At 40.0% G+C, this 18,318-nt stretch overlaps 1 protein-coding gene across 2 annotated transcripts in view; it reads right to left on the reverse strand.

Annotated features, from left to right (window-relative positions):
* Positions 1 to 2,172: 2,172 nt before the first annotated feature.
* Positions 2,173 to 18,318, reverse strand: part of scube1 (signal peptide, CUB domain, EGF-like 1) — a 153,640-nt gene continuing 137,494 nt past the window's right edge. For both annotated transcript variants that reach the window (XM_042511140.2, XM_042511141.2), the window contains 11 exons: positions 17,000 to 17,098; positions 16,024 to 16,140; positions 15,713 to 15,871; positions 14,752 to 14,955; positions 14,484 to 14,645; positions 11,842 to 12,009; positions 8,682 to 8,843; positions 8,331 to 8,528; positions 7,638 to 7,790; positions 7,368 to 7,447; positions 2,173 to 7,239 (listed from right to left, as the gene is read on the reverse strand). In XM_042511140.2, the coding sequence (XP_042367074.1) occupies positions 7,087 to 7,239; positions 7,368 to 7,447; positions 7,638 to 7,790; positions 8,331 to 8,528; positions 8,682 to 8,843; positions 11,842 to 12,009; positions 14,484 to 14,645; positions 14,752 to 14,955; positions 15,713 to 15,871; positions 16,024 to 16,140; positions 17,000 to 17,098 (1,655 nt within the window). In that variant the 3' untranslated portion in view covers positions 2,173 to 7,086. The remainder of the gene's footprint in view (positions 7,240 to 7,367; positions 7,448 to 7,637; positions 7,791 to 8,330; positions 8,529 to 8,681; positions 8,844 to 11,841; positions 12,010 to 14,483; positions 14,646 to 14,751; positions 14,956 to 15,712; positions 15,872 to 16,023; positions 16,141 to 16,999; positions 17,099 to 18,318) is intronic.

The following is an 18,318-nucleotide window of genomic DNA, read 5'->3' on the forward strand; positions in this document are numbered from 1 at the left end:
CTGAAAAACACACAGAGACAACGGACAAGCTTTACTTCCTCAGGTTCTCCTGCCTCCTCCTGGTTTCTCTCCCTAGGACCGCTCCTGCTCTCCTCTTCATCCAACGGCTCCTGATTGCCGACTGTCCTCAGCTGGGTTCTCTGCAGCGCTGGCTGAGCTGAAATACTCCTGAGTGATTATCATACCCAGCTGGTGTCTCTGCTGAGGGTCAGGCAACAGTGTTAGGAGGAGGTCACCACAGTTGCTCAGATTATTTTAAAAATTTTGGTTCCTTTGAGTTGATACATATAATTGTATAGAACTATCCTAACCTCTGGGTTTTGATACTTTTTGGATCAGTTTCTTTGTGGCACTTGTAACAGTACATATGTTCGGCAGCTTGTGCTGTCTGCCCCACAAAACTTCTCTTCAAAATTCTTCAATGCATTAATAGTCATCATGTGCAAGTTTACATTAAGATAAATAAAATATTGATTTTAATGCAGTGATTCAGCATTCCACCTGTGGGGCGTTTCCACCAGCAGGTCAGTTCAGTTCAGTTCAGCTTGATTAACAGTAGAGGCAGAGTGAGCACAAACCCATGGTAACAGCAAATGGGAAAACTCAAAGATCCACGAGCGTTCATTTTGATCGTTCACACATCGATTGAGCCATATCAATGTATTCATAAAAAAGTGGAATTATTGTGTCAGTCTGACTAAGACTGGGATTTAAAAATACATGTAAAGTCAAATTTCTTAAAAGTCGGAGTAACACAACTAGATAATGTGGTTTACTCTTTCATGTATATGCCTCAACCGAACCTGAACTGGCCTAGGCATTCTGCGCATGCGCCATAGTCCCCATGCCAGGCTTTGACCCAGAAATTCAACAGCATAAATTTGTAGAAGAAAGCCAAGAAAACAAAAGAAGATGGAAAGAAAACAAAACAAGATGAGGTACAAAGTAAAGCGGAGAGTTCGTACCAAAAGTACAGCACCAAAAAGTTATCTGTGTTTTATCGTCAGTTCAACTAACTTGTTTGGTATGTGACATAATAGGTCAACTAGAAAAAGGTCCAATAGCAACTAGCTGAAGAGGGCATATTAACACCTATCACGGAGGTGTCTGACATACTTTCACCAACAAATAAATTCTCCCCCAGTGATTGTGTACTGAGACAAGGACAGTAGTCCAATTAAATGGCCTAGGTTAAGCTATAACTGTGGGCCAAACTAACTGTGCATGGAAACACACTGAGTGAGTTTGGGCAGTGCGAGAGGTCCTGGGTTCAACTCCCAGACGAGCCCCCACTTGTTATACCTAGCTCATTCAAGAGCATAACAAAGAAGGGAGGACCACACAGTAACCATTTAACTGAACAGTAAATTCATTAAAGATAACACAACAAAAGCAACCAAGATGTAGGTCAGTAGTCAGTGGTGAGGTACAGGTTTTGGGTGCGTGAAGTGCGTGGGTGCTGACTCAAACCATAAAAAAACAAGGCACCAGCCTTCCAGGAGGGAGAGGGAGCTATCTTGGATATGGCAAGGCTTAAATAGACTTGTGGCAGGTGAGGTGAATCCCAAAACTGAGGTAGGAGGAGCCGAGCAGGGAGGGAGATCCTGAAACAAAGAGCACAGGCAGGCCAAACAGGAAATGACAAGTGTCCCAGGAGCATCACAGTACAGTCTAATGTTACAATTTGGTTACATGATTTGCTTCAGGAGCTTTCTACTGAAGCACCAGGAAAAGGTGGTCACCCCGCAGCAACCAGCAGAACTCATCAACTCCTTGAAACTTGTGAATGTCACTTTAGTTAAGTAGGTGAATATGCACAGGAAGTGTAGATATCTGACAGCGGAGCGGTTCAAACAGGTTATCTCACTTCCCTTTTCCATTCTAAGTAAGACAAAGACAGAGAATATAAATGAAAAAAATCAGTGTGGATGATGATGAGTGTTTCTGATGTAGCATCCAGATCTGCTGTACAGATTGTACTGCTTGAAGATAAGAACAATATTAGCAGCGTCAGCTTAATTTTCTGGAAGCGTACTTCAGGCCGGTGGCGTGTAACGGCACACAGAGCCACATCTGAGGAGAGATAAGAGATATAATGAGCAGATAGGAGCCGCTCCAAGGGCTCCTCTCTCTCTGTTTTTGCATGGACACACAAAAGAGACGAGCAGAAAGTGTTTTCTGCTACTGTTTTATTTAATTTGTTCAGTACTGGAGTTTCATGGACCAAACAATGGCACAACACTGCGTTACAGTTTCTCTCTTTGGGTACAACCGACTAACACAAAAGTTAAAATTTTTCCTCTACAAATTGGACTAAAGTACACACACACACACACACACACACACACACACACACACACAATCTTTTTCTTTCACAGGCGCCAAGCACAGAAACTCACTATTCACACACACACACACACACACACACACACACACACACACACACACACAATCACACAAGCACTCATCATTCACAATAGAATACATTCTTTGAAAGAAAAAAAAAGTCAATTATAAATTTTAGAGCATTTCATATCTTTTTTTTTCATCACACTCATATTGAACAGTGCCCACCTCAAACAGGAAGTAGGGCCACACCATAACTTGTCTGTGTGGCAACTTTTTGGAAAGGCCTGGAACAACACCTAATGACAGTATGCTTTCCTTTTGGGAAACTATCAGATCATCCAGTGGCCTCACCAACATGTTGGGTCACAGTTGAAGAGTTTATCGACTTTCATAGGGTGATTATCAGCCAAAAATGCGTTTGATTGATTTTCCATTTTTTCAATGGCTTCTGAATTGATCTCATTTTGAAATAAAACCCCCAACTATGAGCAGCTCAGTGCTCTGCAGGACCATACTCGTGGTTTTTTCCGCTTCAGCGCATTAATTACAAAAACTTCAAATGACCTCTTATGAAATTACAAAACTGATATTCTACCATTCTGTCTTACTAGTTTCATTTTAGTACACTATGGAGAGGGACGAGGGACAAAGACCACAACAAATCCTCTTTTTTTCCCTTTTTATTTGTGTGGGTCCTTTTGTATCATTCTGTGTCCCCTCTCTAAATTTGAAGTTTTTATTGGGTCTGTGAACACAGCACCGGCGTAACTCTCCATCAGTAATTTTTTTTTTCTGTCAGAGTTTATCTCATCAGATCGATGGATGAGAGGAGCAGCCGCTGCTAGTGAATGCAGACTTTTAGACTCAGCTGAATGAACGGTTAAGTTTCACTTTCACTGCACCTGATGTTCTGCTGCTCTGCCTGTGCCCAGAGTACACTCTGCACACAAAGAGTGAGATGCAACAGATAACCAGAGGGTATATATAGAATGGTATATATAATCCAACAGTGCTCCTAATGAATGGTTCATTTCCAAAAATAGAAAATCTATTTGTGGTAGCAGATGTTTTCAGTATTACCCAAAACACACCGATGGGGACAGCTTTAAATATCAGCCTTGCTAATAAATGAGTCATTGTACAAAGACAGGCCACAAATTATGCACCATGAGGTATTATTTATCTTAAAGGAATAATTTGACATTTTTTTTGACATTTTAGCACTTGCAAAAGTCAACATTGATGTAACTTTACAGACTTTACCAAACTACACTAGCAAACTACACAAAACCTCCACAAAAATATCTCTTTCTGGCAGAAAGCCATAAAGTCACAGTATACCAAAGTGAAGCGAGACCAATGACCGCCTGAAATCCTATGCTCTCAAGAAAAACAAGCAGTATACATGATTTAATGGGCTAGAACATGGAAAACCTCCAGTATGGTCCTTACATCTCTAAACACTGAGCTTTGTTAGGGTCTGAATGAGTCTTACTTGTGCTCAACAAAAATAATCAAAGCTTCCCTGTTCTGCCTCTTTGTCAGTGATCTCAGCGTCGGACACCAACGACAAAAGCCATCTTTCGTGGCAGTATGATGTACCACTTGACAGTCAGTTGGTGACGTGCTTGGTTGAAAGTTTCATAGTATTATGAGCTGTTGGTCAGCTGAATGGCAACTGGCGCAGCAGCATATTTTGCGGAGAGATTGCGTCAGTTCATGTCGGAACCATTCACTTTTGCTGCTTAATCCTACCCACATGCTTTTGTTGACATCCTGGTGTTGTTGGCAGCATCCCTAAATGTCAACAGACGCAGGAGGATACCTAGCACATGTAGACACTAAAATCCACTGACAAAGCGGCGATATGTTACGACTTAGGATGAGAATGTGTTGGAATGACACAGTTAAGAGAAGATCAGTTTCTAGAGGAGTTTTAACCAAAAAGGAATTACATTTACATTTTATCACCAGTCAGGGGGGGCTTGCCTCTTCATGGAACAACACAGCACAGATCAAATTCACTGGCTTACAGTTGATGCTGCAAGTGCTATGAACACACTGACACTCAGACAGGAGATGCCTCTTCTTCCCACTGTGATCCTGCCACTACATTCACCTCCAGACCAACATTTCACTCACACTTTACATGTTTTTAACTCCAGTCGCATTGTGCAGATATAGAGCCCATTTTCAATACACGGTATAGGATTTCATAGACATATTAGTACCATTGGGAATGACAGAGAAACATTTAGTTGGGTTATAAAAGAAAAGCATAGTATACACACTATACTTCCTATTTAATGGAAAGAGATTGCATCTGGATGAATGCAGATGGTGTAAGTAGTTTTTTAGAAGGAAGCGTATATTGTGTGTAGAATGGAAGTTTTGCCATCATACAAGAAGCTGTTGTGATGGTGCTTCTTCTCTCTGGCAGCTGTAGGACATGTCTGAGGGATGAAGCAGGACTGGGTAGTGAAGACACAAACTGTAGCGATGGTGGCAAGTTTGAGTGACCTAATGCTTACTATGTCTTCTCTCTGTGCGCATTAGTTTTGAGATGCTGAAGCTTAATGTTTTTTTGATTTGAGAGATTTTGGGGTCACTGCGAGCTACAGAGTGAGGGTGATAACAGGAGACATCACTGTCTCTCTCTCACCGCCGCCACATGTGGCACATTTCAAAACAACACAAAAAAGATAACAAATACGTAACTTAGATCTTTTTTTCCTACAGTTTAAAATATAAAATTCAAGTGCAATTAAAGTTCCAAATATTAGTTACATCACATACATTTCTCTCTAAAGTAACAATCTGTTACTTGCAGGTAGTTTATCTCATCTTGTTATATAGCCTTTTTTTTATTAAAAAAAAATTATAGTATAGATTTTTTGATTCACTCCATTTCATCTTTCCCTGTGCTCGAATGGATGATGCACCCACTAAAGGTGGAATGGTTTCGATTTTAGATTTCAAATAATTTCCGTGTTAAAATGTGTTTTAAGTGCACCAACTGTTTTTTGTGTCTGTCTCGTGCACATCAGGGGCCAATAACGAAATCCAATTCAAGATACATCCATGTTCACTGTGTGGGCCAGTACGTCTTAACACATCATGCATGTACCCCTGTGTATGTGCACACTGACACACATGTCTTACACATCTGGATATGTGTGGAACATCTGTGATGTGGGCCTCTGCAAGTTCTGGCAGTATAAATATTACAAAATCAAAAACAACAACACAGAAAACAAAGCCAAGCAAAATAAAATGAGAGGTGGAGGAGGGGAAGGGAAGAAAAAAGTTTTCATGAAGGTGCAGAAATCTGGGGACAGTTGGGAGAGAAGAATCAGTGTATGGTGTGCAAATATAGGGTTTGACCGATATATATTGGTTTGCTAAAACTGGCCATATACTAAATACTGGGAGAACCACATTAAGACAAATATGTTCTGAAGAACTGTGGCTCAGGAGATACTGCGGGTCGATCACTAATTGGAAAGTTGGCGAACCCCAAATGCTCCTGACGGCTGTTTCATCGGTGTGTGATTGTGTATGAATGTTTAAAAACTGAGTAGCAGACGGCACTTTGGCCACCAGTGTGTGACCGGGTAAAGTGTGAAAGCTCTTTGAGTGGTCAAACAGCTAAAAAAGTGCTATACAAATCCAAGTCCATTTACCATTTACCATTTACCATTTACCTGGTATTAACATTCTTTAACTAATCACAAGTGGACAGCACTGAATACAGGTGTAAAAAACATCCAAGTCACATTGTGATCTGATCACTCAAACCACTTGCTGAGGTCATGATGTCCTGATGTGAGCACGACAACGTTCTATAACCCTCCCATGTTACCACAAAGTTTGGACAAATTGTTGTGTGACTTTGACACAAATGTGTGATCAGATTAGGGTCTGGGGAATTACGAGGCCAGGTCGATGCCTTTAAGTTTTTATCATTATCCTTATGCCATTTCTTTCTGTTTTTTTTTTTTCAGTGTGGCATGGTGCCTTGTCCTGCAGAGAGGGCCCTGCCAATGAGGATTCCCATTGCCATGGGGTTAAGGGGATACTTGGTCTGCAACGGTGTTTGGGTAGGTAGAGCATGTCAATTTGCCATATGAATTTTTTCCATATGAATGCCAAGACCAAAAGTTTACCAGCAGAAAAATGTATGGTAACAAGATGATCAATCAATGTTATTAGTTTTGGCAGATTGGTGTATTCAGTTTGGTGTTTAATATTCAGTGTACCACCAATATTGCAGATATTGGACCTTCACTTACATGGCCTTAAGGAGCCGATAGATGTTACCATGCCAAACAGAGAAAGATATTCAATACTTGTGTATGTTTGATATGAAATGATCAAGCTGAAATAAACAATATATACACATATATATCAGGCATCTTCTACTAGTTATGAAAATAATATTAATATTGGCCTATGAAAAACCCATATCGGTCAAACCTTATCAAAAAGCTGCATCAACGTGGGGAAGGGAGGTCAGTTAATGATGTGTTACTAATGAAAGGGTTCAAAGAGGAGGAAAGGCATCATGTGACAAACAGGATTGAGAACAAGTAGAAGAAATGAAGATGTTTAGTTGTAGAATAGGTACCTCAATGTATTGACCAAGGCAGGGGGGGAAGTAGACGGAGTAGGGGTATGGGAGGCTAACAGGAACTTAGACGCAGGATAATGGGGGTCTTTACAGTGGAGAGGTCCCATCTATTTATACGGCCTTAGGAACCTGGTGACTTTGGAGCGCAGCAGCTTGATGAAGGAGCGAGGGAACATCTCTTTGGACTCCTGAGCTGTGTACCTGAAGTAGTTCTGGGGATGGGCCAACACGTCAAAGAGGGCCTTTATCAGCTTCTTGTCCTGTAGGAGGACATAAGAACAAGGACTGTCATCCTGCTGGACCAGTCATATAAGGACTTTTCAGCCTTGTCACAGTCATGTCAGTCCCAAAGAATCACAGACTGGTAACAGACTGTATCCATAGATACCTTCAGTATCTCCTGGTGGTTCTCAGAGGCGTAGAGCCTGCCATCTCGCACTATGTCCTCTATCAGCTGCTGGTAGTCCTCTGGAACAAGTTCATAGAGTGTTATTGATTGTAAGTAGATTACAATACAAAAATCATTAACAACAAAAAATTAACCACATTATTGATGAGGGACTTTGTCTTTTTCAAATGATCTAAAACTGACTCAAGGCAGCATGTATGTGAGGTTAGATCTAACTCAGCTGTCTGAACTGTGTTGGCAGTGACTCACCATCATAAGTGACGTATGGAACTTGAAAACCTTTGCCACTATTGCCTTCGTTGGATTTAAACTGAATCCAGAGCTTGCGAGAGCGCGAGGTGAAGGCGATGGGCCGCTCATAGGTCTGACACGTCTCATAGGTGGTGATGGAGGTAGGGAGGGCTGAAGGAAGGGTACAAACATGTTAGAATAGTACTCTTCCACATGTTGTCAAGCTCAGCTTTTAAGCCAACACAAATGAAAAGTCCTAGAGGTGAATAGAATCTACAGTCCAATGGCAACCAAGCAAACTCTTTCTGCTGATGAAGACCATGTGATATGGCCCAAAGCTCTAGGAAAGCTAAAATGACCTCCTCTGGAGTTTTTTTGTGTGCCAGTTTTATTAAATTCCCTCACAGTGTTCTCAAGATATTGTGTTTACAAGAATGGGACAGATGCATGGTCACCTTGACCTTGACCTTTGACCAGCAATTAATTATATGGAATAGAAATTCCCTCAAGGTGTTCTTGAGATATCACATTCATAAAATGAAGGCAGTGGAGGTCACTGTGACTTTGAAGCCTGTTGCCTGGCAAAGGACATGAGCGTTCACATTCTGAGTTTGAAATAAACATATAAATCAGCAAGATTATCAACACACACACTGTAAATCTGTTCTGTTTTGGCAAAAATGAATGAATGGTTTAAAAAAAATTCTTTACCACTCTTCCTCATGACTAGCACGTCTCCACACTCATCCTCAATGGGGAGGAAGATCTCTGGTACCACGATGAGAATCCGCCTCTTGTGTGGTGGGTTGATGGTCCAGACACAGTCTACGTTGGATGGGTAATCTCCGGGGTAGTTAGGAGACTCGATGTAACCTGTGTATTCTCCCAGCTCTCCTCCACACAGCTGGTCTGAGAGCAAAGTACAAACACACTTAGCAAGGTGATAATTACAATGGCACCAATGTCAGGGTGTACCAGTGTGCTTAAAGCCTTTCTCCATTAGATAAGGCCATCAGTTCAAAACCCTGAGGCAGGCTAAATGTAGAAGTTGAGCTGCATTACTTTTGCAGTGGGAGACGTTGGTGGCACCATCGAAGTCAGTGGTGGTGTTCCCTGGACAGGTGATGCAGTAGTTCTGTCCAAACTCAGACTGATATGTTCCTGCTGGGCAGCGGATGCAGCGATGGGTGCTGGAGTTGTAATAATGTCCAGGAGCACAGTGCACTGAGGAACAGAAGCAGGGTCATCATACAGTTGTTAACCAAAAGACTAAAACTAACAGTGAAAACAAATTTGATTGTGTTGGTTGAAGAAGCTTTGTTTTCTTGCTCCATGTACAATATAATTTCTATTCCACTGTTTCAAGAAGATGCTTGATAGGCAAAATTAGATTTTCTAGAAATGGCTGAAGTTACCAGTGGAAAGCAACTATCAAGACTTCACTCATTTAAAAAAAATGACCACTAAAACAAAATAAAAGCTATAATAACTAGCCTGTTACTCAAAATATCTAGAATTTGATCCTATTGAACACCAGTGTGAAATTCTGTCATGATTATCAAATTAATTCTTGAGTTATGGCCAAAAACAAGTTTCATGAGGTCACAGTAATCTTGACCTTTGCCCCCCAAATTCTAATCAGTTCATTTTTTAAGGCCATGTGGAAATTTATGCCAAACTTGAGGAAACCCCCGAGGCACTTCTTGAGATATCCAGTTCATGAGAATAAGATGAGTGCAAGTCACAACGAAACTGAACTTTGACCACCAAAATCTAATCAGTTTATTGTTCAGTGCATGTGGATGTTTGTGCCTAACTGGAAAAAAAATCCCTCATGGTGTTCTTGAGATATTGTTTCATCAATGTGAGACAGACAAGGTCATAGTGACTTTGAATTTTGGCTGATGACCACCAAAATCTAATCAGTTCATTATTGAGTTAAGCAGACATTTGTGCAACATGAGAAGATTTTTCCTCAAGGTGTTGATGAGATATTGTGTTCATAAAAACGGCCAGAGAGATGTACGTACAGACAACCTGAAAACATAATGCCTCCAGCCTAAGGTAATGCTGACACATTGACATAAAAATAAACCTGTGTTTGCATTCCTTTAACAAACTAAAACTACAATGAAATTTAAAAAAAAAAAAAACCCTACAAAATTTAAGAAATTTAAAAAACTAGAACATTACAAACCTATGACAACTGAACAGGAGGCAGCCAGTGTGCACAGTATAAAATCAACAGCAGGCCATCCAGAAGACACATCACACAGCTGTGATATTATTCCTGCCTGGATTACAAAGCAGGCATATAAATAAAGCACTAAACCGTGTATAGATGTCTCTATCATCTACATGTGAATACGACACTACTTTATGATAGCATAAACAATAAAACTGCTGACAAATGGCTTGTGGCGTTGCAAACGCCAGTATAGACATACGCAGTTTGAAAGAGGCAGACAAAAAGCTACATTTACACAGTAGAAAGTCAAGAGGAATATTAAACAACACTTAGAATCTACCAAGGTCTGCACTAACATGATGCAACACTTTCATTACCTCAGTTCAGTGTGTTAGACAAAAGATAAATAGCAATAGACACAATATATGTATGTAATATATGTAATATATTTGGGAACTCTGGGGGAGACTGTTAAGTAATGCACCCAAATTCATCCATATTCCACCTATTTTTAAAAGCTACAATTGCATGACCAATGCACTGATAGGAGTAAACGAGGAACCAATAGTCTTGTAAGGATGTTGGGACAGTGGATGGATCACAAAAATACTTAAGGTAGCCTACGTCCTCACCATTTCTTTTCCTGAACCTAACCACAGTAACTTTACATTAATTATGTAACTATATGTTAAACACGTAGCATCATTTGTGGGGCGCTGATTTGTAGGATATCATTGGAACTATTGTGTGTGCATTTACACAGGATATCATACAAACTGTTCTATGAGGATATGTTGAATTAGTTCCTCTGGTAATAAACCAAGTGTTGGACAAATTAAAATTTTGACTTGATGATGGATTCAGGGGATCACCATTGACATTAGGGATGAATGTCTCTATCAAATTTTATCAGAAAGAACAAAGAGCATTTATTTGAGCCCCTGTCAACTAAATGTGTGTGTGGAGAAAAATAAATACAGCGCAATATAGCAATATAGCAATATAGCAATGTTTTGCATTAAATATTGTACTGAAACATGAATGCAGAATGGAGTATCACTTGGTTTGTAATTTAAACTATATATATTATATATATATATATATATATATATATATATATTGTATTTACAATATGTATATATTGATATATTGTAATTACAAATTCAAGTTGTTCTAGCCTATTAGAATTATGAAATCGATTGCTTTTTCAGTTCACTAGATACAGTTTGCTGCAAAAATGTCTGCAAGATTAAAGTGAGACGGCAACATGGAATTAGATAAAAACAAAGTTTTGCTTTGGGGACATTATTTGCAGCAAAAAAAAAAAGGCCATAAATTGCTAAACACTGTTTTATCACAATACTCGTAATGTCATATCGTAACACATTTAAACTTGCATAATATTATATCATTACTTAAGTACTGTATTGTGTCGTGTTGCTTTGCATCATGTTGTATTGTATCGAATTGTATTGTGTCCTATTGTGTCACATTGTATAGTATTGTATCACATTGTATTGTGTCATATTGTTTCACATTGTATCATATTGTATTGTATCGTAATGTATTGTGATGTATTATTTTACATTGTATCATATTGTATCACATTGTATTGTATCGTATCATATTGTAACATATTGCATTATATTATATCTTATCGTATCACATTGTATTGTGTCATATTGTTTCACATCATTTCACATCGTATCATATTGTATTGTATTGTATTGCATTGTATTGCATCTTATTGTATTGTGTCATATTGTTTTACATTGTATCGCATTGTATCGTATCATATCACATCGTATTGCATTGTGTCATATCATGTCGTATCATATCGTATCTTATCGCATAGTATTGTATAGTATTGTATAGTATCATATCTTGGGGCCTCTGGGGCCTAACATTGGTCCTCTGGTGATTCCACCCCTAATACTTTGGCTGTTGCAATAATGGTATGTGCAGTAACTAAAGAAACTGCATCAATAGACATACAATAGACATATAGAAATGCACATAGACACAAAGCCTCACCTTTGGCCTCACAGTCCCTGAAAGACATTGATCCTTCATACTTGGTCATGAGACCTCCTCCACAGGGGAAGCAGAGAACCCGACCTGGTTCTGGCTGGTAGGAGCCCAGGGGACAGGGCTGGCATGGACGGAAGCCATCAACCGAGAAGTGACCCGCTGCACACTGGCCTGAGGGAAGGACACAAGAACATCATTTGCGTTTGATTGGATTTTCTCTCTTATTCTCTTCATGTATCTGGATCTGTTGCTTTTTGTCTCTTTGACAGAGAGTTTGAAGTTCTATAAGAATCACACAGTGTATGAGAGTTTCTCAGTAAAGGATCAGTTGGTGAATCTCTTTCCTATCTCATGGAGTAAATACATGTTCTAGACAATGTAGACAATGCTAGTAATTCCAGTAGGTGTGCCTCCAAGCATCTCAGCAGTGGCCCAGACACAGCTCGCCACTCTGCCCAGCGAAGAATATGCGCTGAGTCTATATTTGACGGAAGCAAGCAAGAACCACTGTATTTTTAACAAAAATACAGTTAAAATCTCCTACATATCTTTTTCAAAACTTAATTATTAATTATTTATCTGTATAATTATTAAGATGGATATGTTTTTTACTAAAACATAGCGTACAATTATCAAAATGAGCATGTGTTTTGACTGAAACACGGCCAAAATTCTGAAATGTAGGCTGCAGCAAAACAAAGTGGGTACAAACATTAACAATCAGAATTGGACAGACAGAAAACGAAAGAATTTATATACGTAGCCTACTAAGCCATGGTAAAATCACAAAAGTCAAGGGGAAATGACGAAATAAGCATAATCTGAGCAGGTCTACAGCATCAGCTGGCAGGACGCTCCGCTTTTGAAATGCTTCCAGTGGGATATAGAGCCGCGTGGAGGATGGAGCAAAGCAGTGCTGCAGACATAACTTCATCTACACGCTGCTAGTGGACTCAAGGTGTTAGTCATCCAGGTCATGGCCAGGTCATTGCCATGACCTGGATGACTGAGAATCTTCACTGACTTATTGGTCAAGGTTAGTGGAGCATGTCAGAGGGCATCCACATGAATGCTGAAACCCAAAGTTCCCAGCAGATCTTTGCATTGTGATGAGATGATCAGTGTTGTGGTTTGAATGTTCTGTCTGACTAACTCTGTTTGTGATGGTTTTTCGTGGCTGCAGCTCAGATCCAGTTTGCATGAATGGCCACAAGGTGGTGCCAATCCAACATGTTTATACATGCACATTGTGTGTATGTGCTGCCAGTGTGAAAAAGACCTGTTTCACTTTTTACTGTAACTTCCTTGCACCAAGGAAAATTGAAATGTCCCAATTTTCTGCATCAATGCAGTGTGGAACAAGAGTGTACAGGTGACTGGCAGGAAGGAGAGAGATCTACAGGAAAATACTGGAATGGGCAGGACAGCAGATGTTTCTGGATCATGGTTCATGGTTGCTCTGATGCTGTGGTCCTGCCTGACAATATATTTGGTGGGAAACTGTGTTGTACATGAACCAACAGACATTACAAAATGCATTTTTTTTTTTGTTCAGTAATGGGATTTTTTAACCCTGAACCCCCCTCCCTCTTTCCCACAGGCTTCCTCCTCAGGGAATCAAACAAACAGACAGGACAAAACAGAACAAAAATAAATAAGCAAATAATATAATAATAATATAAATAATGATGCTTAAAAATATATTTTAAAAACAAGTAAACATTTAAATAAAAAATAAACACGCCTACTGCTACTGCCATTATTTTTAGTCATTCTTCCACTGTTATAATACCCATGACTGTTATTACCACATAAATAAACCACACTATTCGCATGTAATAAACTACATTTAGTAATATTCATATGTCTACTACTATTGTTTTATAATATGTTATTGTTGTTACTATCATGTTTTGCTGTGCATCTCTCTCTCTCCCTCCCTCCCTCTTTTTTCTCTTTCTCCTTTGTATCATTTTTTATGTATTGTATTTTTATTGTTCTTTAAGACATCAATTGCACATCTGTCCGTCCTGGAGGAGGGATCCCACCTGAGGCAAATTGGTTTGATTTCTTTCAAAAAAATGGAAAGAGGGCAATGAACAACTTATCAAAAAAAGAAATTAGCAAGACATTAGTAAAAATTTTATGAGAAAATTACCTGATAAAATAAAATTTAAAAAAAAAAACAAACGTGCTGGAAATTCCAAAGAAATATCCATGTATACATTTTTTACCAGTAATATTTTAAATATAAATTATAAAAACTGAAAGTATGGTTTTCTGGGAATTTCTCTCTTTTATTTTAATATTTTTTAATAACCTCCGCCTTGTGTAACTAATTTTCATTCAGTCATTTTCTTTTCACCTTTTACTAATCTCTTGCATTTTATGGACATTTCTTGCTAAATTGGTTATTGCCTTTTCCCCACGAAAACTGATGTTGATTCAGGTCAGCCTCATTAAAGGGTTTTTTGGGGAAGCCTGATTGGCTGTGAGGGTCCGAGGACACAGGGATGCTGTGAAGCTCTTGAGGCAGATTCAGATTTGTGATCATAGATTTTATAAATAAAATTGAATTAACTTGTGTGATGTTGACACCAAATGAAGATCTGGGGCCTTTGAAATGTGATGATAGGATGACTCACCTCCACACTGAGACACATTCTTGGCACCAGCGATGCCCTGTCCTTCAGTACTGGGACACGGCTCACAGGACAGCTGACCAACAGTGTCCTGGTATGTCCCAGGAGGACACTGGACACACTGCTCCTGCTCCCCGCTGTAGAACGTCCCCACACTACAGCTCACTGAGGAGGAAGACACAGCTTTGAAGGAATTCTTTCCTATGAATCTTCCTCATTCTAACAGAAACATCATTACGCCAACGCACAGCTAGCATAACTCAAAACTGACCACACTTTCCGTCCCGGAGGACTTGTCCTGTGCTGCAGGCCTCAGTTCCATCTGGTGTCCTGGACGGTTTCTGGGCCACCTCGTACTCCGTCCCGGAGAAGTGGATGTAGAACTGTTGCTTGTTGATGGACTTCCTGAGTGTCCGCATGGTGCTCTGCAGCTTCTGCTTCATCCTCTCCCGCACACAGTCCACGTTACACGAGTCTGAGGCAAAAAGTGGTGTTACGCAAAAAACAAACTCCAATAAAAGACATATTTTTTGGTTTTTCTAAATGTGTTTATGCTTATGTGTCTTTAGTAAGGACTGTTTGGTGCATTTTACACCCTTTTCATTCTTCATTTTTAATAATTTTGGCTGTGTTCATGCATGTGGCATACATTTTTGGCAAGATTGTGTATTTTTGTTTAATCTTGGAGTTTCCATCTTAGCTCCTACAATAAGTCTAAAATAAACTGTGGAAACTAAATTGTTACATTCAGAATGAAGCCCATTCACAGTGACATTTTTAATCCCACAGCCATCAAAGCATAAAAACATGCATTGTATTATATCTGGGTGTCATTCTGGGCTTTTGACATGGAATTTGTCATTTTGACTATGTTCCACCTGATGATGTCATTTTAACCACATTTAGCATATGGAGAAAATAAATGATATTTCCACTAGGTGTACTATCACAATCAATGTTGCTGCTAATCATTGACATATCCCAGGCTGTGATTATCAAAAATAAACACAGCCAAATCTACTCAACATGTATTATATTGAAAATAATTAATTATTTGTGGGTTTTTGTTTTTTTCATTTAAAACATGGTGGTAACAAAGTCCTTATTCTCCTTAATTCTTACAGATGCATGTCAGATACACACAGTATACAGGGAACCTCTTGCAGTTCTCTTTGCACTGTCTGAATGTTAACTGTTTCATTCAAAGCGCAGTTGGACAAAACAGGTCCCACCTGAGGCCTCCTCCTCCTTCATCTCCATCTCAAACTCGGCTGTGATGTGGGAAACCTCTTTGGAAGGAGATTTGCGTCCCCGCCGGCGCTTCTTCGACGAGTCGCACTTGAGGTTGACAAAAGTCACCTGACAGTCATCGGTGCAGGGGAACTGGCCTCCTTCATAGGGAGGAGAGTCATGAGGTAAAAGATGAAGAAGTGTGTTATAATTCAGAACTCATGAAAAGTGGAGTGTTTGAGCTGTCAGTTAAAACAGATAAAAAATGGCAGTGTGTGTGTGTGTGTGTGTGTGTGTGCGCGCGCGTGTTTACCTTGCAGGTTCTGCCTGGTTGAGTCTCGGTTCTTCTCCTTGTTGCGGGGCCTCAGGTGACACTTGGCGTCTTTAATCTTAAACCTAGCCTTCTGTTTGATGGGCGGGGCCATAGTGTCTGCATCATACAGCAGAAAGAAACACGAGACTGTCGATCATCAGAGTGTATAAAGCACATGATGTAATGTCTACAAATGTATTCATTTTGGTCCTTTCTCTTAAAGACTGCTGTTAATCACTCCGTCATTGATTTGACCTTTTATATCTTTTCTCTTTGCTCTTTTATTTTAAGTCTCTCTTTTGAAATGTTTGATATTTTATTACTCTGTAAAGTACTTTGAATGCCTTCCCTTAAAGTTTCATGAGTAATATCTGGAATGATGTAGCATTGTGGTACTTGAGATCAGCCTTGGTCTTCATACCAATTAAAGAGTCTAGGTCTCATCTCAGAATTGAATGCATTTGACTTGGTCTTGTCTCTGTCTTAGACATAGCGGACTCCAGATTTTTAATCAAGATTGATTGAGACCACAACGGATTCATTTATTAACATAATTACTGTGACTGGATGTCAAACTTCCTTCTTGAAATCCAGCCAATCACATAAGTCATTTGTAGTTTTTTTTCCACTGAAAACAGGTGGCACCCTTAAATATATATATATATATATATATATATATATATATATATCAGCAGTCTCGCCCTGCTTTGGTCTCGATCAACCCCTTAACACTTGGTCTTGACTCAGTCTCTTAAAGTCTTGGTCTTGGACTCAGTCTTGGCCTCTTAAAGTCTTGGTCTTGGACTCGGTCTTAGCCCCTTGAAGTCTTGGTCCTGTCTCGGTCTCTGCCCCTTAAAGGCTTGGTCTTGTCTTGATCTCGGCATACTGCAGTCTCGATCAAGTCTCGGTCTTGGTCAGTATGGTCTTGACTAAAACACCAGAATGATGCTAACAGTGTTTGCGTGTCCTCCCGTACCTGCACAGGTGGGTAAGGCAGCAGTGGCATTCCTTTTCTGAGGAGCTTTCCCAGGCTGGACGGGCACTCCGCAGCTCAGTGTGTAGCTGTTCTCAGAGTCTGTTAAACACACACACACACAGTGAGAAAAGAGAAAAGAGGGGAGCTGATGAGAGGTCAGAGAGGCTGAGAGTTTGGATTTGGTCTGACGGTCTGTGTGAGCTGCTCCCTCGGACTTGTGGGTACGGTATGGAAGCATGTGTGTTTCACTTGGCGCTGGAGCAGGACACGCACACTTCTGAGGATTAAAAGAATTTTATAAATGTATGACCTTTCTCTCCTCCTGCCGTCAGCAGCGGGACAGACGGCCCAGAGGAACCGCTGCTGCCATGTGACCTTAAACCCCGACTGAGAACTGAAAGCCCAGATGACAGATCTATGCGTCCTGTCTCTCTGTCTCAATCCACAGCAACACACACAGATGCATTTCAAGTAGGAAATGAGGGATGAAGTCTTCAGAGGTAATAAAAGCGAGATGATTAAATAAGACTGCATTAAGCCACAGGAATTTACATGGCTCCCTCCTTTCGAAAATTAAGACACACTCCTAAAAGACAGAAAAACAAATATTTCACTTCATGCCTGAGAGCTATCCATCATTCTCACACCGCGGCCGCCAAGTCAAATGGAGAGAAGGCCTGGCGGTGGAAAAAAAGGCGTGATCAAAGAATGTAATCGATTTACAGATGTGTGTTAAGTGGTATCGCAGGAGGAGAGGCCGGGGTGGCAGCCAAAGTGCTGTGGTGGGAGATGCCAAGAAAACCTTGCAGAGAGAAAAACACATCAGTCTGAGTGTAGAGCAGCCCGAGGAGTCAATACGGCAATAACGAGCGTGAGCGCCTCTGTGCAGCATCATAGGAATTGAGAGGAGAGAGCGGCACAGAGAGCTGTGACTGCAGGCCACCACCAGCAGAGGGCAGCAGTGTCTGCAGCATGACAGCAGCACATCTGGTCGTTGAGGTGAGAGAAGTTCATTTGCTGGATCCTTAACCCTGTGAACCTTTGAATATTGAGCAAATTTGTTTCATTTCTTACAAAAACATGAGGTAAGAGGCAAAAAACAACTTGGCAAGAAATGTCCTGCAAATTTCCAAATTAACTGAATTAGAAAATTATTTTTTATTTTTATTTTTTTACTTGATTTGATAAAACAGACAAAAAAGGGAAAATTTACAGACCATGAAAAATAAATTAATAAATTAATTAATAATATAAAGCAAAAGAAATGATCAAACACATGACTTGATGGTTAACATATTAGAAAAGGAGTGAGAAAAGGT

This window comes from Plectropomus leopardus, chromosome 22 (assembly GCF_026936395.1).
Source record: "Plectropomus leopardus strain MGB_pleo_1.0 chromosome 22, ASM2693639v1, whole genome shotgun sequence".
Lineage (NCBI taxonomy): Eukaryota > Metazoa > Chordata > Actinopteri > Perciformes > Serranidae > Plectropomus > Plectropomus leopardus.